The sequence below is a fragment of the Anopheles coustani genome, chromosome 3 (genome assembly GCF_943734705.1).
Source record: "Anopheles coustani chromosome 3, idAnoCousDA_361_x.2, whole genome shotgun sequence".
NCBI classification, from domain to species: domain Eukaryota; kingdom Metazoa; phylum Arthropoda; class Insecta; order Diptera; family Culicidae; genus Anopheles; species Anopheles coustani.
The window spans coordinates 1-21,263 of NC_071288.1; the positions used below are offsets into that span (position 1 = coordinate 1).

At 34.8% G+C, this 21,263-nt stretch overlaps 1 protein-coding gene and 4 long non-coding RNA genes across 10 annotated transcripts; all 5 read right to left on the bottom strand.

Annotated features, from left to right (window-relative positions):
* Window positions 1–1,521: 1,521 nt before the first annotated feature.
* Window positions 1,522–2,618, bottom strand: LOC131258810 (uncharacterized). 2 transcript variants are annotated; one of them, XR_009178105.1, is made up of 6 exons: window positions 2,553–2,618; window positions 2,275–2,348; window positions 2,116–2,189; window positions 1,958–2,031; window positions 1,799–1,872; window positions 1,522–1,714 (listed from the first exon to the last, which is right to left on the bottom strand). It is a non-coding gene; the product is annotated as an uncharacterized LOC131258810 (long non-coding RNA). The 2 variants fall into 2 exon arrangements; XR_009178106.1 differs by lacking the exon at window positions 2,553–2,618 and adding an exon at window positions 2,434–2,527.
* A 1,161-nt stretch (window positions 2,619–3,779) lies between these two features.
* LOC131258803 (uncharacterized) lies at window positions 3,780–4,876 on the bottom strand. Of its 2 annotated transcripts, none has more exons than XR_009178103.1 (6): window positions 4,811–4,876; window positions 4,533–4,606; window positions 4,374–4,447; window positions 4,216–4,289; window positions 4,057–4,130; window positions 3,780–3,972 (listed from the first exon to the last, which is right to left on the bottom strand). It is a non-coding gene; the product is annotated as an uncharacterized LOC131258803 (long non-coding RNA). The 2 variants fall into 2 exon arrangements; XR_009178104.1 differs by lacking the exon at window positions 4,811–4,876 and adding an exon at window positions 4,692–4,785.
* A 1,160-nt stretch (window positions 4,877–6,036) lies between these two features.
* On the bottom strand, window positions 6,037–7,133 carry LOC131258525 (uncharacterized). 3 transcript variants are annotated; one of them, XR_009178093.1, is made up of 4 exons: window positions 7,068–7,133; window positions 6,790–6,863; window positions 6,314–6,387; window positions 6,037–6,229 (listed from the first exon to the last, which is right to left on the bottom strand). It is a non-coding gene; the product is annotated as an uncharacterized LOC131258525 (long non-coding RNA). The 3 variants fall into 3 exon arrangements; XR_009178094.1 differs by lacking the exon at window positions 7,068–7,133 and adding an exon at window positions 6,949–7,042; XR_009178095.1 differs by lacking the exons at window positions 6,790–6,863; window positions 7,068–7,133 and adding an exon at window positions 6,473–6,565.
* A 1,161-nt stretch (window positions 7,134–8,294) lies between these two features.
* LOC131258524 (uncharacterized) lies at window positions 8,295–9,391 on the bottom strand. Of its 2 annotated transcripts, none has more exons than XR_009178091.1 (6): window positions 9,326–9,391; window positions 9,048–9,121; window positions 8,889–8,962; window positions 8,731–8,804; window positions 8,572–8,645; window positions 8,295–8,487 (listed from the first exon to the last, which is right to left on the bottom strand). It is a non-coding gene; the product is annotated as an uncharacterized LOC131258524 (long non-coding RNA). The 2 variants fall into 2 exon arrangements; XR_009178092.1 differs by lacking the exon at window positions 9,326–9,391 and adding an exon at window positions 9,207–9,300.
* Window positions 9,392–13,946: 4,555 nt separating this feature from the next.
* On the bottom strand, window positions 13,947–20,844 carry LOC131258523 (cadherin EGF LAG seven-pass G-type receptor 1-like). Its single transcript, XM_058259860.1, has 8 exons — window positions 20,698–20,844; window positions 19,043–19,216; window positions 17,862–17,967; window positions 17,191–17,357; window positions 16,976–17,113; window positions 16,718–16,904; window positions 15,580–15,681; window positions 13,947–15,512 (listed from the first exon to the last, which is right to left on the bottom strand). The coding sequence occupies exons 2-8, from the start codon at window positions 19,210–19,212 to the stop codon at window positions 15,159–15,161; spliced, it is 1,224 nt and encodes a 407-aa protein (XP_058115843.1). The 5' UTR covers window positions 19,213–19,216; window positions 20,698–20,844; the 3' UTR covers window positions 13,947–15,158.
* Window positions 20,845–21,263: the final 419 nt, after the last annotated feature.

Genomic DNA, 21,263 nt, shown 5'->3' on the forward strand with positions numbered 1-21,263 from the left:
TTAAATAAAAACCTACCAGCACGTCAACAGATAGTCCATCTCGAATCCTGTTTTATTACCATCACTCGATGGACAATGTATGGATAAAACCTATAACGAGATAAAGTTGAAGTAGTATTTAATAAAGTCAATGATTAAAATAATGCTAACTTAAAACTATTAAATAAAAACCTACCAGCACGTCAACAGATAGTCCAACTCGAATCCTGTTTTATTACCATCACCCGATGGATAATCTATGGATAAAACCTAAAACGAGATACTAAATAAAACTATTAAATAAAAAAAACCTACCAGCACGACAACAGATAGTCCAACTCGAATCCTGTTTTATCACCATAACCCGATGGACAATGTATGGATAAAACCTGTAACAAGATAAAGTTAATCATTAAAATATTGCTTACTTAAAAATATTAAATAAAAACCTACCAGCACGTCAACAGATAGTCCAACTCGAATCCTGTTTTATTACCATCACCCGATGGATAATCTATGGATAAAACCTAAAACGAGATACTAAATAAAACTATTAAATAAAAAAACCTACCAGCACGACAACAGATAGTCCAACTCGAATCCTGTTTTATCACCATAACCCGATGGACAATGTATGGATAAAACCTGTAACAAGATAAAGTTAATCATTAAAATATTGCTTACTTAAAAATATTAAATAAAAACCTACCAGCACGTCAACAACGCCACGGCGTTCCACTTCTTAACCTCTTAAGCTAGCCACAGCAACACACAGCCTACGCACTACGCACTACGCACTACGCACTACGCACTGCACCCGATGCATACTGCATTCACTCACGCACACGCATTATGCACTTTTGTGCTCCACTTTTTGCCACTGCGTTCCACTTTTGAACCACTTCACTATGCGAGCGCTTCACTATGCGTATGCACATGTTTTCACTTGACACACTTCACAGATGACAGATGACAGATGACAATCTGTCAGCCATGCGGTTATTAACAAGGTTTGTATAACGTATGATAACCGGTTCGGATCGACATCCGGTCAATATAAAATAGTAACAATACAATAAATACTGATAGAAAAAAGAACTACACTAACGTTATAAATAAATCCTTATTAATGAGAGAGGAAAAATATAAATTGCCAGCTCAATATGTTGTAGGTTGTCTGACATGTATCATGACGGTGGCAGCAAGCACCAACTGCACCGGCAAGCACCAACTGCACCGAGCAAGCACCAACTGCACCGAAGGCAGCACCAACTATCATAAAGGTGGCTGCGTACACCACTGCCAAAACGAACTATTAATTGGATGGAATGGATGGAAGGCAGATTTATTCAAATTAAAATATATAGAAGCAACTTAATTTCTATTCTCTTTCTTTTCTTTCGTCACATTTTACCTTATTTATTTTACCTCATTTATTTTACCACATTTTACCCCTATATTTATTATACCTTATATTCTCTTTCTTTTCTTTCGTCAGATTTAACAATATATTACCCCTATATTTATTATACCTTATATTCATTTATTTTATTTCTCAAATCACACTACATCACATCACTGTTTATTACCACTGTTTTATTACCATCACTCGATAAAACCTATACCGAGATACTAAATAAAACTATTAAATAAAAACCTACCAGCACGACAACAGATAGTCCAACTCGAATCCTGTTTTATCACCATCACCCGATGGACAATCTATGGATAAAACCTATAACGAGATAAAGTTGTAGTGTATTTAATAAAGTCAATGATTAAAATAATGCTAACTTAAAACTATTAAATAAAAACCTACCAGCACGTCAACAGATAGTCCAACTCGAATCCTGTTTTATTACCATCACCCGATGGACAATCTATGGATAAAACCTATAACGAGATAAAGTTGTAGTAGTATTTAATAAAGTCAATGATTAAAATAATGCTAACTTAAAACTATTAAATAAAAACCTACCAGCACGTCAACAGATAGTCCAACTCGAATCCTGTTTTATTACCATCACTCGATGGATAATCTATGGATAAAACCTATAACGAGATAAAGTTGTAGTGTATTTAATAAAGTCAATGATTAAAATAATGCTAACTTAAAACTATTAAATAAAAACCTACCAGCACGTCAACAGATAGTCCAACTCGAATCCTGTTTTATTACCATCACCCGATGGACAATCTATGGATAAAACCTATAACGAGATAAAGTTGTAGTAGTATTTAATAAAGTCAATGATTAAAATAATGCTAACTTAAAACTATTAAATAAAAACCTACCAGCACGTCAACAGATAGTCCATCTCGAATCCTGTTTTATTACCATCACTCGATGGACAATGTATGGATAAAACCTATAACGAGATAAAGTTGAAGTAGTATTTAATAAAGTCAATGATTAAAATAATGCTAACTTAAAACTATTAAATAAAAACCTACCAGCACGTCAACAGATAGTCCAACTCGAATCCTGTTTTATTACCATCACCCGATGGATAATCTATGGATAAAACCTAAAACGAGATACTAAATAAAACTATTAAATAAAAAAAACCTACCAGCACGACAACAGATAGTCCAACTCGAATCCTGTTTTATCACCATAACCCGATGGACAATGTATGGATAAAACCTGTAACAAGATAAAGTTAATCATTAAAATATTGCTTACTTAAAAATATTAAATAAAAACCTACCAGCACGTCAACAGATAGTCCAACTCGAATCCTGTTTTATTACCATCACCCGATGGATAATCTATGGATAAAACCTAAAACGAGATACTAAATAAAACTATTAAATAAAAAAACCTACCAGCACGACAACAGATAGTCCAACTCGAATCCTGTTTTATCACCATAACCCGATGGACAATGTATGGATAAAACCTGTAACAAGATAAAGTTAATCATTAAAATATTGCTTACTTAAAAATATTAAATAAAAACCTACCAGCACGTCAACAACGCCACGGCGTTCCACTTCTTAACCTCTTAAGCTAGCCACAGCAACACACAGCCTACGCACTACGCACTACGCACTACGCACTACGCACTGCACCCGATGCATACTGCATTCACTCACGCACACGCATTATGCACTTTTGTGCTCCACTTTTTGCCACTGCGTTCCACTTTTGAACCACTTCACTATGCGAGCGCTTCACTATGCGTATGCACATGTTTTCACTTGACACACTTCACAGATGACAGATGACAGATGACAATCTGTCAGCCATGCGGTTATTAACAAGGTTTGTATAACGTATGATAACCGGTTCGGATCGACATCCGGTCAATATAAAATAGTAACAATACAATAAATACTGATAGAAAAAAGAACTACACTAACGTTATAAATAAATCCTTATTAATGAGAGAGGAAAAATATAAATTGCCAGCTCAATATGTTGTAGGTTGTCTGACATGTATCATGACGGTGGCAGCAAGCACCAACTGCACCGGCAAGCACCAACTGCACCGAGCAAGCACCAACTGCACCGAAGGCAGCACCAACTATCATAAAGGTGGCTGCGTACACCACTGCCAAAACGAACTATTAATTGGATGGAATGGATGGAAGGCAGATTTATTCAAATTAAAATATATAGAAGCAACTTAATTTCTATTCTCTTTCTTTTCTTTCGTCACATTTTACCTTATTTATTTTACCTCATTTATTTTACCACATTTTACCCCTATATTTATTATACCTTATATTCTCTTTCTTTTCTTTCGTCAGATTTAACAATATATTACCCCTATATTTATTATACCTTATATTCATTTATTTTATTTCTCAAATCACACTACATCACATCACTGTTTATTACCACTGTTTTATTACCATCACTCGATAAAACCTATACCGAGATACTAAATAAAACTATTAAATAAAAACCTACCAGCACGACAACAGATAGTCCAACTCGAATCCTGTTTTATCACCATCACCCGATGGACAATCTATGGATAAAACCTATAACGAGATAAAGTTGTAGTGTATTTAATAAAGTCAATGATTAAAATAATGCTAACTTAAAACTATTAAATAAAAACCTACCAGCACGTCAACAGATAGTCCAACTCGAATCCTGTTTTATTACCATCACCCGATGGACAATCTATGGATAAAACCTATAACGAGATAAAGTTGTAGTAGTATTTAATAAAGTCAATGATTAAAATAATGCTAACTTAAAACTATTAAATAAAAACCTACCAGCACGTCAACAGATAGTCCAACTCGAATCCTGTTTTATTACCATCACTCGATGGATAATCTATGGATAAAACCTATAACGAGATAAAGTTGTAGTGTATTTAATAAAGTCAATGATTAAAATAATGCTAACTTAAAACTATTAAATAAAAACCTACCAGCACGTCAACAGATAGTCCAACTCGAATCCTGTTTTATTACCATCACCCGATGGACAATCTATGGATAAAACCTATAACGAGATAAAGTTGTAGTAGTATTTAATAAAGTCAATGATTAAAATAATGCTAACTTAAAACTATTAAATAAAAACCTACCAGCACGTCAACAGATAGTCCATCTCGAATCCTGTTTTATTACCATCACTCGATGGACAATGTATGGATAAAACCTATAACGAGATAAAGTTGAAGTAGTATTTAATAAAGTCAATGATTAAAATAATGCTAACTTAAAACTATTAAATAAAAACCTACCAGCACGTCAACAGATAGTCCAACTCGAATCCTGTTTTATTACCATCACCCGATGGATAATCTATGGATAAAACCTAAAACGAGATACTAAATAAAACTATTAAATAAAAAAAACCTACCAGCACGACAACAGATAGTCCAACTCGAATCCTGTTTTATCACCATAACCCGATGGACAATGTATGGATAAAACCTGTAACAAGATAAAGTTAATCATTAAAATATTGCTTACTTAAAAATATTAAATAAAAACCTACCAGCACGTCAACAGATAGTCCAACTCGAATCCTGTTTTATTACCATCACCCGATGGATAATCTATGGATAAAACCTAAAACGAGATACTAAATAAAACTATTAAATAAAAAAACCTACCAGCACGACAACAGATAGTCCAACTCGAATCCTGTTTTATCACCATAACCCGATGGACAATGTATGGATAAAACCTGTAACAAGATAAAGTTAATCATTAAAATATTGCTTACTTAAAAATATTAAATAAAAACCTACCAGCACGTCAACAACGCCACGGCGTTCCACTTCTTAACCTCTTAAGCTAGCCACAGCAACACACAGCCTACGCACTACGCACTACGCACTACGCACTACGCACTGCACCCGATGCATACTGCATTCACTCACGCACACGCATTATGCACTTTTGTGCTCCACTTTTTGCCACTGCGTTCCACTTTTGAACCACTTCACTATGCGAGCGCTTCACTATGCGTATGCACATGTTTTCACTTGACACACTTCACAGATGACAGATGACAGATGACAATCTGTCAGCCATGCGGTTATTAACAAGGTTTGTATAACGTATGATAACCGGTTCGGATCGACATCCGGTCAATATAAAATAGTAACAATACAATAAATACTGATAGAAAAAAGAACTACACTAACGTTATAAATAAATCCTTATTAATGAGAGAGGAAAAATATAAATTGCCAGCTCAATATGTTGTAGGTTGTCTGACATGTATCATGACGGTGGCAGCAAGCACCAACTGCACCGGCAAGCACCAACTGCACCGAGCAAGCACCAACGCACCGAAGGCAGCACCAACTATCATAAAGGTGGCTGCGTACACCACTGCCAAAACGAACTATTAATTGGATGGAATGGATGGAAGGCAGATTTATTCAAATTAAAATATATAGAAGCAACTTAATTTCTATTCTCTTTCTTTTCTTTCGTCACATTTTACCTTATTTATTTTACCTCATTTATTTTACCACATTTTACCCCTATATTTATTATACCTTATATTCTCTTTCTTTTCTTTCGTCAGATTTAACAATATATTACCCCTATATTTATTATACCTTATATTCATTTATTTTATTTCTCAAATCACACTACATCACATCACTGTTTATTACCACTGTTTTATTACCATCACTCGATAAAACCTATACCGAGATACTAAATAAAACTATTAAATAAAAACCTACCAGCACGACAACAGATAGTCCAACTCGAATCCTGTTTTATCACCATCACCCGATGGACAATCTATGGATAAAACCTATAACGAGATAAAGTTGTAGTGTATTTAATAAAGTCAATGATTAAAATAATGCTAACTTAAAACTATTAAATAAAAACCTACCAGCACGTCAACAGATAGTCCAACTCGAATCCTGTTTTATTACCATCACCCGATGGACAATCTATGGATAAAACCTATAACGAGATAAAGTTGTAGTAGTATTTAATAAAGTCAATGATTAAAATAATGCTAACTTAAAACTATTAAATAAAAACCTACCAGCACGTCAACAGATAGTCCAACTCGAATCCTGTTTTATTACCATCACTCGATGGATAATCTATGGATAAAACCTATAACGAGATAAAGTTGTAGTGTATTTAATAAAGTCAATGATTAAAATAATGCTAACTTAAAACTATTAAATAAAAACCTACCAGCACGTCAACAGATAGTCCAACTCGAATCCTGTTTTATCACCATCACCCGATGGACAATCTATGGATAAAACCTATAACGAGATAAAGTTGTAGTAGTATTTAATAAAGTCAATGATTAAAATAATGCTAACTTAAAACTATTAAATAAAAACCTACCAGCACGTCAACAGATAGTCCATCTCGAATCCTGTTTTATTACCATCACTCGATGGACAATGTATGGATAAAACCTATAACGAGATAAAGTTGAAGTAGTATTTAATAAAGTCAATGATTAAAATAATGCTAACTTAAAACTATTAAATAAAAACCTACCAGCACGTCAACAGATAGTCCAACTCGAATCCTGTTTTATTACCATCACCCGATGGATAATCTATGGATAAAACCTAAAACGAGATACTAAATAAAACTATTAAATAAAAAAAACCTACCAGCACGACAACAGATAGTCCAACTCGAATCCTGTTTTATCACCATAACCCGATGGACAATGTATGGATAAAACCTGTAACAAGATAAAGTTAATCATTAAAATATTGCTTACTTAAAAATATTAAATAAAAACCTACCAGCACGTCAACAGATAGTCCAACTCGAATCCTGTTTTATTACCATCACCCGATGGATAATCTATGGATAAAACCTAAAACGAGATACTAAATAAAACTATTAAATAAAAAAACCTACCAGCACGACAACAGATAGTCCAACTCGAATCCTGTTTTATCACCATAACCCGATGGACAATGTATGGATAAAACCTGTAACAAGATAAAGTTAATCATTAAAATATTGCTTACTTAAAAATATTAAATAAAAACCTACCAGCACGTCAACAACGCCACGGCGTTCCACTTCTTAACCTCTTAAGCTAGCCACAGCAACACACAGCCTACGCACTACGCACTACGCACTACGCACTACGCACTGCACCCGATGCATACTGCATTCACTCACGCACACGCATTATGCACTTTTGTGCTCCACTTTTTGCCACTGCGTTCCACTTTTGAACCACTTCACTATGCGAGCGCTTCACTATGCGTATGCACATGTTTTCACTTGACACACTTCACAGATGACAGATGACAGATGACAATCTGTCAGCCATGCGGTTATTAACAAGGTTTGTATAACGTATGATAACCGGTTCGGATCGACATCCGGTCAATATAAAATAGTAACAATACAATAAATACTGATAGAAAAAAGAACTACACTAACGTTATAAATAAATCCTTATTAATGAGAGAGGAAAAATATAAATTGCCAGCTCAATATGTTGTAGGTTGTCTGACATGTATCATGACGGTGGCAGCAAGCACCAACTGCACCGGCAAGCACCAACTGCACCGAGCAAGCACCAACTGCACCGAAGGCAGCACCAACTATCATAAAGGTGGCTGCGTACACCACTGCCAAAACGAACTATTAATTGGATGGAATGGATGGAAGGCAGATTTATTCAAATTAAAATATATAGAAGCAACTTAATTTCTATTCTCTTTCTTTTCTTTCGTCACATTTTACCTTATTTATTTTACCTCATTTATTTTACCACATTTTACCCCTATATTTATTATACCTTATATTCTCTTTCTTTTCTTTCGTCAGATTTAACAATATATTACCCCTATATTTATTATACCTTATATTCATTTATTTTATTTCTCAAATCACACTACATCACATCACTGTTTATTACCACTGTTTTATTACCATCACTCGATAAAACCTATACCGAGATACTAAATAAAACTATTAAATAAAAACCTACCAGCACGACAACAGATAGTCCAACTCGAATCCTGTTTTATCACCATCACCCGATGGACAATCTATGGATAAAACCTATAACGAGATAAAGTTGTAGTGTATTTAATAAAGTCAATGATTAAAATAATGCTAACTTAAAACTATTAAATAAAAACCTACCAGCACGTCAACAGATAGTCCAACTCGAATCCTGTTTTATTACCATCACCCGATGGACAATCTATGGATAAAACCTATAACGAGATAAAGTTGTAGTAGTATTTAATAAAGTCAATGATTAAAATAATGCTAACTTAAAACTATTAAATAAAAACCTACCAGCACGTCAACAGATAGTCCAACTCGAATCCTGTTTTATTACCATCACTCGATGGATAATCTATGGATAAAACCTATAACGAGATAAAGTTGTAGTGTATTTAATAAAGTCAATGATTAAAATAATGCTAACTTAAAACTATTAAATAAAAACCTACCAGCACGTCAACAGATAGTCCAACTCGAATCCTGTTTTATTACCATCACCCGATGGACAATCTATGGATAAAACCTATAACGAGATAAAGTTGTAGTAGTATTTAATAAAGTCAATGATTAAAATAATGCTAACTTAAAACTATTAAATAAAAACCTACCAGCACGTCAACAGATAGTCCATCTCGAATCCTGTTTTATTACCATCACTCGATGGACAATGTATGGATAAAACCTATAACGAGATAAAGTTGAAGTAGTATTTAATAAAGTCAATGATTAAAATAATGCTAACTTAAAACTATTAAATAAAAACCTACCAGCACGTCAACAGATAGTCCAACTCGAATCCTGTTTTATTACCATCACCCGATGGATAATCTATGGATAAAACCTAAAACGAGATACTAAATAAAACTATTAAATAAAAAAAACCTACCAGCACGACAACAGATAGTCCAACTCGAATCCTGTTTTATCACCATAACCCGATGGACAATGTATGGATAAAACCTGTAACAAGATAAAGTTAATCATTAAAATATTGCTTACTTAAAAATATTAAATAAAAACCTACCAGCACGTCAACAGATAGTCCAACTCGAATCCTGTTTTATTACCATCACCCGATGGACAATCTATGGATAAAACCTATAACGAGATAAAGTTGTAGTGTATTTAATAAAGTCAATGATTAAAATAATGCTAACTTAAAACTATTAAATAAAAACCTACCAGCACGTCAACAGATAGTCCATCTCGAATCCTGTTTTATTACCATCACTCGATGGACAATGTATGGATAAAACCTATAACGAGATAAAGTTAATGATTAAAATAATTCTTATTATTTAATTCTCTAATTTATTTTTATTTACAAGATGAAACAAACATTCTCTTCGTTTTTCACACTTGGCTTATTTTCTTTCATGTTTTGATGCGCAATGCACAATAATTGGCGAGCTAATACGAGCCGAATATCAAAAAGAAGCCACCATCGCGGCAGCAGATTTAGGCAAAAGCTACCGCCATCTTTACGCCATCTTTACGCCATGACACTGTTTTCGTCACGCCTACTAATTAGTAGTTAAAAACATGATCATACACACCTTGGTATTTGAGGTATATACACCTTGGTATTTGTTGTATACACCTTGGTATTTTACCTCCGCCTGGTAGTTTACCCACACTGGTTCCCGGCACTTGTACATTTTTCTACCGCTCCGACTTGTACCAGGAGCACAGGCGCACCAGGAGGTACCCTCAACACTTTAACCACCTCGGTCGATCTTCCTTCTCTCTCTCACAATTTATGTACCTCTAGCTATGCATACCTTGTTACCAATTTATTGCCTCATCTCCTCCCACTTGCTGACCAAGCAATTGCTGATATAGCCAATCAGTAGGCCTTCTAATGCTTGGTTCATTTAGAAATGGGGCACTTTGTATTGCGTGTATTTTTAATACCAGCAATCCAATTGATTAACTTTGTTCGAATGAATAATAGGTTTTGATATAATATATTTAAAAGAAATATTACAAAAATTATACTTCGATTTTACCAAGAAATTCTCGCACTTTTCTGTTCATACCGCCCATCAAATGGCGCACAGCAGCTTAAGTTACTGTTCTGGTCAGTAAATTAAACCAATTCTTTATTTGTATTATGTCCTTCGTTACTGCGCCCTTCTTCTTTAATTTGTGTTTCATTATTGCCCAATATCGTTCTATTGAGTGGATCTGGGGGCAGTTCGGTGGATTCCGCGATTTTTATATGAATTTCACAAAATTATCGTTGTACCATTGTAGCACATCCTTGTTAATATGGCAGCTTGTTAGATGAGGCCAAAACATAACTGGACCATCATGAGTCCTAACAAATGGCAACATTTGTTTCTTAAGGCACTCCTTCTTATACAAGTCCGAATTCATGTTCTTATTCGTCACAAACACGGTGGTCTTTTTGCCACATGTGCAGAATCCTTGCCAAATCATATTTTTTTAGCGAATTTATCGGCGAAAACAAGTTTGAACCTCTTGGGGACGTTGCCACGAGCATAAGCTTTATACAATTTAATGCTCGAAATTTGTTTAAAATCGGCTTAAATGTAGCTTTCATGGTCCATCAAAATGCAACCATACGGTTTGGTCAGCACCTGATCGTACAACTTCCGAGCCCGGTTTTTGACCATTGTTTTTTGTTTTAAGTTTCAATTTGGATGTTTACTGACTCGAAAACACTTAAAGCCAGCTTGGAGTCAGATTCGCCGTTCAGAAGAGCGGTCGGCGTTAAGATTGTTGGCCAAATTATATTCCAAGATATTTGGGTTAGCTTTGATTTTCGGAATGACTCTAAATCGCAATTGACGATTCACGGTTCCACTGCATCGCTTAGTTTGCACCTTACGGGCACTCGTCTGTGTTTGCTTGTACTTTTTAATCACTCACGTAACGGTAGATTTAGCAAATTTAACCGTTCTGCCAGCTCCCGAGATGACACTGATGGATTCTGCAGATAGTTGTGCACAATTAGTTTTCGCTTCTCCTCTTGCATGTCGAATATCTTGGAGCAGGAATAACGAAATGGCGTGAAAATTTGACCAAATAAAGTATATACTTTTCTCACCAAATGCTGTAAAAATTGTCCATTTTTTCCCACGGGGTGCTATCATTCAAACAAACTGCCCCATTTACCAGGTGCACACTTCTTACTCAAAGGTACCCGTATCCTTGATTCATTCAATTTACATTTTACATTTATCACCCCTTTCATTACGATCAACGAACATTCATCTTACCTAACATTGCATTATTCAATTCTATATATTCACTGAAACCGCAGGCATTACAGACACGGTTTTCCACCATTGTAGTTCTCCCTGAGGAAACAGCTTGGTTGTAACTAGGTCATCAGGCTAATCGACGGTTAAACATTTGGAGGCAAATCCAACCAATGACCAGATCTTCATTCAACGAAATATCCTCCTTAAGAGTCAAGAGAACCATATCACCGCGACTTACGATACCATAGATAGGAAAGAGCTATGCTAAATCGTATATTAGAGGCCACAATGGATGTGGTTTTGTACAACCTTTTTATCTTACCGGAATCTGAGATTAGTTTTAACATAATCTCCGAAATGCTTGGGATTGATCATCTACACACGATACCAGATCACTTACAAGGCCATAAGGTCATAATAAAGTCAATGATTTGAGAAATACAATAAATCAGATCAGACCAACCAGTTGGGGGACAGCCGAGCGGTAGCGAACCGCGGTAGCGGTGGTTAGAAAACTATCCACGTACACAAAGGGAATATGTCTAGTAGGCCCTTTAAGAACCGGCATGTGCATTACGAATCAGGCCGAAATAATGCACCAAAATACTATGACATACAAATCGTTGGGTTGACTTGTTAAAGCTAACTACAACAAATTTTATTTACATTTGCATCCCGAAAATTTGAAACTACAAAATTACAAACTACTATTTTTAACTCGTGTAAAAAACATCCACCGACAAGATTTAGATTTTAATTTGAGCTCTTCTACTGCAAAAGACTCACAAAACGACCAGAGCACAATCCAGAACTTACCCTCTTGGACTCGTAAAAACAGAAGGAGAGATTTGGTAGATATTTTCGAAAAAATATTATTTCAAAGGTAACTAAAGCATGACCATAACTAAATTGAACCAAGGAAAGCGCGCTACTGTGGCGCCTGTAGTGGCGTCAGCGGGAAACTAATATTTTTAGTAATATTAGTAAATAGTAACAATCAAGTTGTGAAAGTTTCAGACCTGTTTCGCGAAATGCCGTACAATGGAAATTGAACGACCAAAAAAGAATCCGCACAAATAACTGGAGCGCCGGTGGACACATTGACAAAGCCTGGAATCCATAATAAAAGCAAAGAAAAATTAAAAGTATTTTTCTTTTGTACAGTTATACATAAGGTTTGTTTTAAAAATAGGTTTTTACTATTTACGTGTTCCCTGTTCCTATAAATTCACATACTTTTTTTTTTGCTGAGTTTTCGACCTGCCATTATTCCAACGTTGTCTTGAAGTGGTTCTGGGTCAATAAGATCACTTGGTACCAAAACCAAATTTCCCAGAGTTTCGTACCATCGAAAAAATCTGGGAAATCACAAAACATCATCTTAGACGAAGTGGTGGAACAGTTAAAGATGTTCTTGCCAAGAAGAAGTGAACGGACGTTGCGAAAACGGTATCCCTTTCCACGATACGAGCGCTAATGCAGGAACCAAAACACAAAATACGTGAATTTATAAGAACAGGGAACACGAGAATACTAAACACCTATTTTCATAACAATCGTTATGCATGATTGTACAAAAGAAAAATACTTGTCATTTTTTTTGTTTTTTTTTTTAATGAGTTATCGGCCTATTCAATTTACTCAATTGCCTTGGTACTCCAGTGTTTTGTGCGGGGTCGGTTTTGACAGTTCAATTTCCATTGTTCGGCATTTCGCGAAAAAAAATAGTACATGTCTGAAACTTTCACAACTTGATTGTTACTATTTACTTATACTAATAAAAATATTAGTTTCCGGCTGACGCCGCTAGAGGCGCCACAGTAGCGCGCCTTCCTTGGTTCAATTTAGTTATGGTCATGCTTTAATATTGATTTGTAATCGATACCAATGGTTCGAAACATGATATTTTCTTCCCAACTGAACTTGGAAAAAAAGTTAAATGTTTCTATAAGACAACAATTTTCTATAAGACGTTTTCTATAAGACAACAATTTAAATATTTTCTCCTAGATAGCTTTCACCTAAGAAAATAAATAGTGAAATCCGTGTAACCGGGCAAGTGATCAAAACGACCGGTTAAAATAAAACACAAATTCGTGGTAACTATTAGTTTTAACTATTGTACATTTGATCCGACATAAACCATAGCTGTCTTTTATAGAAAGTAGTTAATTTCACATTGTACTCATCACTAATTTAAAAAAAAAACTCTTTTAAATATATCAGTAAGAGTAAGAATCATGAATAGAACTTAAGTTTTATGGTTTATTTGTTCACATTCCCAGCTCACTATCACACGTCTCATGGTAACTCTTTTAACTATGGCAATACAGAATCATGAATAAAAGTTTTATAGTTTATTGGTTCACATTCCCAGTTCACTATCACACGTCTCATGGTAACGATGGAAATTACTTTTCAGAATTGTAAACAAGTCAAATTACTTTGAGATAAAAATGAATAAACGATTATGTTTGCCTGCGTGAATACCTTTCAACAGAAAAGTTCTACCTAGGCTTCACGTTCATCCAAATTGGTTTCGGTTATTGTAAGGTTATAATATTACATTTTTTCATTATTATATATCACATTCATGATATCATTGTAGTTCATGTGCTTTTTATGTGTTCAACTACCCAAATAGCTATATAAAGTCCTGGGATATTTAATTTTTTTTCTCTTAAAAACATGTTCAAGATACATTCTGTACCACACTTCTACCCTTGTAGAAAATGGGTCTAAAGAGGCTGAGTACTCTTACGTTATACCTTAAAATATATGGTAGTAAACACAATAACTCACACAATTTATTTCGTCTTCCGTCATAAAATTTGATATATTGTCATGAAATGCATAAAATATTTGTGCAGTTATATAACGAAAATATTCCTTTTTTATATGTATGTTTAAAGTACGTAATTCAATTAAAAACATGCCTGTATATTTTACCTCATGCCTGCGGAGGACGTATCCCCCATATCATCCGCAATGCACAATAAAGAACACCAGCAAAGATAATTTTATTTTAACTGTATAACAATCATATCTAATCATTACCAATTATCTAATAGTGTGTAGTACTGATGGTAGTTGACAGTTTCCTTTACTTTATTCTTATCACTCCTTACCCTCTAACGGAAGAATTTCAAATATTTATATTTTCGTCCAAATCGTTTTGTGTGGATAAAATCGATATGTGTATTTCTGATAGATCATCAAAATTAAATTTGTTTAATAACCACAAGCGAACAAGATCTATACGATGTGGGTGTGGTTTAATGTACTTGCTCCATGTAAGCATGTTTTGGTGGCTTTAATATGTGATATGAGTATATCGCATTATTGTAATTGTGGTTACATTTTATATAAGCCCCATATTTTGCAATATTCTGTACGTTACGTTTGTCTGACTTATATATTATTGTCCTGCCAGTAAAACGGGGTTCTTCTCAAAAAATATAAAAACCGAACGAGCAGGGCAGGCAAAATTTACACAGATATTGGTAATGGAGTTTTCGGTATATCGTTTACAGGGAGTGATGTTGAAAGCTCTCCGTTAAAGGCGCTGTCGACACCTGTCGATACCAAATTGTCCTGTCGATCGACAAAAATACCCTCTTTGTATGTCATCTTAGTTAGGCTGGACACACCGTCATCAACAAGATTTATGAAATTCACTGTATCGTCATAGTTAGGATTTGTCACTGAAAGCACCCCATAGCGGCCGCCATCCCCATCCTTGAGACTACGATACGCTCCACGTCGTGATTTGTTGCTTCGGTGAACAGAATATAGCTTAAGGACCTTGCAGTTACATGACACTAGCAAAGCTATAACCAAGCCCTGGAAATATAAGAAATTTGTATGTTATACAAACTTGAGCATTTTTTATATGTAAAGAGTTTCTCACCTGTATTCCTTGTGCAATGCTATAAATTGACCAGAACTCAACAATGTTCCACAGAGATGCTATAGCACCGAGGCAGGCAACAGATGACAAAACAACAAGAATCTAGGGAAGATGTAATGAGACGTTACTCATATGCACACTTGAAAGCATTAAAGAATAAAGCATTAACGTTATAAATAGAACTACATTAACGTTATAAATGAATCCTTACTAATGAGCGAGGAAAACTATAACGTAACTAGATAAACAGCTGAATAAGCTATGTTTTGATTTAGACACTGAGTATTTTACGATGAGGTTGTAGATTAAATTCGATCCATTATGCTATTTAGTCAATAATTATGAACGAATTAAAAATAATGAATTGTGACTCTGGGGGAATTTCAATTGTATTTAGCAGAATTTGCTGTTTGCATCCAATTACAATTGTATCCATATGTCATTAACATGAGTAATGTGATCGATAATGAATAACCAAGAGCGATTAGTTCTACAACCGTAGTATGCGGCAGTGGAGGCTTCAAACTCAAAAAGGTTTGATGAAAGTTTGACAGCCTGAACAATTGTAATAGCTTAAACTATGGTAGACATTAGTCGCATATGTTTCTAAGTCGGCATCATATAGGACTTGTATATCGTAAGTTAGCCGTACATTGCTCGTTGTATGTATGCATTAAGCAAATGGTATCACATTCTTAATCGGCATTATATGCAAAAAAAAAATTCATTGCTCGTACATTGTCTATGCATAATGCGATTCCGATTTGAAATATACTGATTTGAGATTAAATTCATACAACTTTATACGACTTCGTGTTATGTGGGATATACATTTTGAATAATGTACGGTTAGCGCCATTTTTGTACTTATAGGCATTATTTTAGCAACATAAACGATTCAATCGTGTAGCATAAACGTACGACTATTTCAAGAAATTTTCATGAAGAACGTGAAATTAAATTAGTCTATTGCTTCATACATATTTAGGCAAAGCCAACTACAATCAATTAATTTAGGATATAACTCCGATGATGTTTGAACAACCGTTGATTGAAAATATTCTCGGAATGAAGCCAACTAATTAAAAAAAAATCAATATATCTTAACTTCGATGATTTCTAAAATAATGAAACCTACCTTGAAGAAGAGTCCAATTTGTAAACCACGTTTCTTCACCAGCTTGTTCTTCGCTCGCGAATCTACTTGCAATGCTGCGGCGATTTTAATGGCTCCCCCTCCCTGACATGCGAGATAAAAGCCAGAAAAAAGGAGAAAAATCGAGGGCATCAGAAAGCCCCAAATATATGCAGATCCTTCCATTAACCTATAGGAAAAAAAAAACTATGTTAAGGGGGTATTCCAAAACGGTATTAGCCATTTTGTTTTCCAATTCACCAGCAATGATTATCTCCGTTCAATTCCTGCACGATCTGTGCAATGAGTTGTGCACCACTTATTTTAATTTCCTGTTCTTTATACTTGAAAGCTGCCGCTACACCAAGCATTAGAAGTGGAAATCCCCAGGAAATTATGCTATTTACATTCGGTAGAAAAGATCAATGTCGGATGTTTGAAGAAGAGTTTTATAATTTATTTTTTTAAATACTAACCTGTAGTTCAATAGTGTCCTCCCCATACTTGGTTCAGGACTTGCGTTGAGATTATTATTGCAGCGGAACATAACGAGCGCATGATGACAACAACAGCATAACCAACACAGTGATGCAAGTTTCATGAAAAGCAATGCCAATGATAAGGACATACATAATTCAGGATCCTGGAAATAAATATGGTTACGATATTGAGTGTATTGAGATAACCAAAATCTGGAAATTTTGCACGAAGAATTAAGAAATCATGTTGATTGATTTTCAAGCTTTTTGACACATTCGAGGATAACAATAGCTACTTGTTACGGCAGACTCATTTAAAACAATAATTATAGTGTGTTTCAAATTTTCCATTTTTTCAAATGGTTCAACATTCCCTTGGGCTAGGACAGAGAAAGCAACTGTAACCGACTGATTGTATATTATATATCGATGGCCAGCCATTTGTTTTCGAAACAAAAATTGTACCATAAGCTCAAACTAAACTACTCTACGTATTAAATGTTCATTTTAAGATTTTTACACGGATTAATTTTAAATAAAACGTGAACATGATGCATACTCATGATCATTCCAGCCAGAGATTGATCAGAGTTGGCCGGTTCAGGCTATTTACCTTCTATAATCGTAGAATTGAATTGAAATCCTTGAGCAGAAGAACTGATACTTACTTGTACACCTCCGACACCGATAACAAAAAGAAGTTGACTCATGAATAGTGTAGCCAATAGACTCAATAAAGTTGTACCAGCTAGCGACTTTAAATCTGAAAACAAACTAAAAAATGGATTGGTTTAGATGTGTTTGCCAGAATATTTCAATAAAATGCAAATACATTACTTGTAATCGCATACGTTCATCGTTAAAAATTAACGATTCCGTATGTGATTCCACCTACTGTTTCTGACATTCACTCCAGTCCAATTGATCCCTTCAAAAACAAAACCAATACTAAATCTAGGCCATAATAAATTATTTTTTACCATAATCAACGTATGCATGTCAAACGGGTTGACAACTATCGGCGATAGCAAGTACATCCGATAATTGAATAACATTAATTTTAATATACAGGTACATAAGTTTACAATTTGACAACAATATTATAATTGGCAGGAAAACTGTTTATATTGGCATCTTTTAAAGTTCTTTTCTACTACTGTTGATTCATTATGGCTTCAGGATTATCGAAAAGATCCGGCGTTTAAGTTTAAGTTTAAGGATAAGCCATGAATTTTCAATTGAAAGCAATCGCGAGGGCTAGGGAGGATTAGCAATGTTGGGTATCAATTTAAGCTTCATTCGCTTTATCTCATGTTATGTGGCTTGGGGATGGCAATATACGTTACTATCACTGCGCAGGCATTGGGTTGTTTGCAACAACCATTTCTTCAAGTCATAACCAGAAGTGATCTTCCGTCCATAAAATAATCAAGCGTAGTTTGTGTACTGTTTTGGCCACCACGAACTTAATTTTAATGAGAATGTTACCAAACTTGTTCTGCACACAAAAAAAAATGCTACTCTAGTTGACTCTTTCAATGTGAATTTTTTTCACAAACGCAAAATTAGGTTCTGTTTTACTCCATGAAAAATCTTCTGGAAAAAAATTTAAGTTTTTCACGGCGTACGTTTTAGCAAAACTAGCCCAATTATCAACTTAATTTAGTTTTCTTTCAATGTCATGATTACCAGCAATTAAATTATGCATGCTGTAGCAGTTATTCTCAAAATATGTGCTTAATATTGCAAACTTTAGCTAGGTAACTTTATCAAAGTTATGGTAATAAATATATTATATTATGATCAAACAATATATACATGTATATGTATAATGATTGTAAAAACTTACCTGTACGTTATAAATGCAAAAGCAAGACCAACTAGACTGACAGAACTACCAAGTACCACTCCTAAGGCAATAAGACCTCCTTGAGAGCCCCATGTAGTACTCAGCGCGCTGTATGATATGTTCGCAGTAGGTGGAAACCCGTGAATATGTCCAGTATATAGAGTTTCCATGTTTCTGTAATTTGAATAGTCGGCGTAGTAGTACGCAATCACAAAAAAGTTAAAATAAGCTAATTGAATGAAATAAATTTCATTATAAACTTACATCACACACATTAAACATCACATACATTTAAAAAACTATTTCGACTGCCAGTAAGGCGGCTTTAGGGTACTAGCCGAAACTTTAGCCATAACGTTTGCATTAAAAAAGTTGACCTTTTCCAGATGGTCATAAAAAAATACCCAGACAGATAATTGCTTTGGATGAATTTTCCATGGATGGTAATTATTGATGCTTACTAGCAAACAAATTCTACACCCTTACGAACGGCCTGCCGCAGTTGACTGCGGGAAGCAGTGATGCGTATATTAATTATATTTGACCGGTTAAACTCCTCCGATGATCTTTGGGCATGATTTGCCAGATAGCCCAAACCACTAGATAGTATACTTAACTCTTACGCCGCAACTCTTGACAGAAAAAAATAGCAGGTTTGTGCATAGCCTTCTTGCTGATTTTCAGCCATGATGTGGCGTTCTATGGAAGTTAAAGGCCCCCAAAATATTTAAAATGTACTGTAACACGCTTCAAAAGGAATATAAAGTACCAGGTTTTATTAACCACTCGCCACCGTCTAACTTAAATTAAGCTACAACATCCATGCTGGTCACGTTGTCACGATGTCGCGAAAACATGTTTGACAGGAGCTTCGAGCCGTTTTGTTTGACTAACTGGCCCCGATCGACACATGAGTATAGCAATGTCCATCTTTTTAAAATTTATCTTAAGATAAGGCCAGTTTAAACGACCTTCTGGCTCAAAGACCGGAATGGTTAAGCCATTTTTCCTTCTGCCTGTCGTTACGGCCTCTGTTGTAATGTGGCGTTCCGCAGTACGGCCCGTGGCCGGGCCAAGGCTTCCAAACGATTTTTTAACCTTTCTCCATAAGTGACCAAATAGTCAAAACTTCAAATCAGCTGAGTTCGAACAAGAAATGTCTCACAACATCAAACAAGTTTGTGCAGCGATAAATTTTGGGTTGGTGTAATGTTTTGGCCACGGCGGATTCAATTTAAATGGTAAAGTTGTCAAACTTTTTCTGAATTTAAAAGAAAAGCTATTCTTTATTTTGCGTCGAAAAGAATGTTACTAGCGTGTTCTGTTTTTGCATGAAAAATCGTTAAAACTTGTTTATTTTTTTAATGCAAACGTTAGGCCATATACAACATGTTTTTCATATCACGCGAAACAAACAACTAAGGTTGTTAAACATTTACAGTACATTAACACAAACTGTTTAAATCTGTTTTTCGCAAATTTTAGTTAATTATTCCTGTGAAGATTTATTTGCTTTTGACTGTAAAACATTAAAAACCAAGAAACCTATGGTTTCACTGAACATACTAACATAAAACATCGTCCTGAAAATCCGTCAATCTGATTCGTATATTAAAGCTATTTTAATTTTGTGTAGCAATTTTTCAATAACTTACCAAAAATGGTTGTTGTATGTCGGTCAAGATAGTCTTCGATTACTGTTTCCCGAAAAATCATGTGGGTGTTTAAATGATTTTTTAAATATTTGATTGATAATTATGCCGGTGAATCAGGTTCTTGTTACCCAGCATGGACACAGGTGCGTAACGATTGTCTTTTAATGGTATCTGTACTTATTTTTCATGTATCCAAACGTGTTTGGGCTCACAGAGATATAGTTTTTAATAGGTTAGATATTTGCTTTTGAAATGTGTTATGGATGCTCAATATCGTGAAGTTGTTATGCACAATAAACGTTCTTAATGTTTACCTTCGCAACAGTACATGACACTCATGGTATAAGAAATATTACAAGAGAATAACTTCCTGTTTTGAATTGAGAGGTGAAATAGGACAGTTCTCATCCTGTACAATCGTTATTATCTTGTTCACCTTTGTATGCATCTCACAAACCGAACACGCACAAGAAAGAAACGCACATGAACGCCACGTTTGCGTCCTTAAATTGTTGTTCCGTCATTTTTTTGCTTGTGTTCTGTCAAACAGTTTACGTAGTATAGAA

Coding starts and splice junctions, on each gene's coding strand:
- LOC131258523 (XM_058259860.1), bottom strand. CDS start 19,212: ATGGAAACTCTATATACTGGACATATTCACGGGTTTCCACCTACTGCG. Junction 17,114..17,190: donor AGGACACTATTGAACTACAG/GTTAGTATTTAA, acceptor GAATGTAAATAG/CATAATTTCCTGGGGATTTC. Junction 15,682..16,717: donor AAATTGGACTCTTCTTCAAG/GTAGGTTTCATT, acceptor CATCTTCCCTAG/ATTCTTGTTGTTTTGTCATC.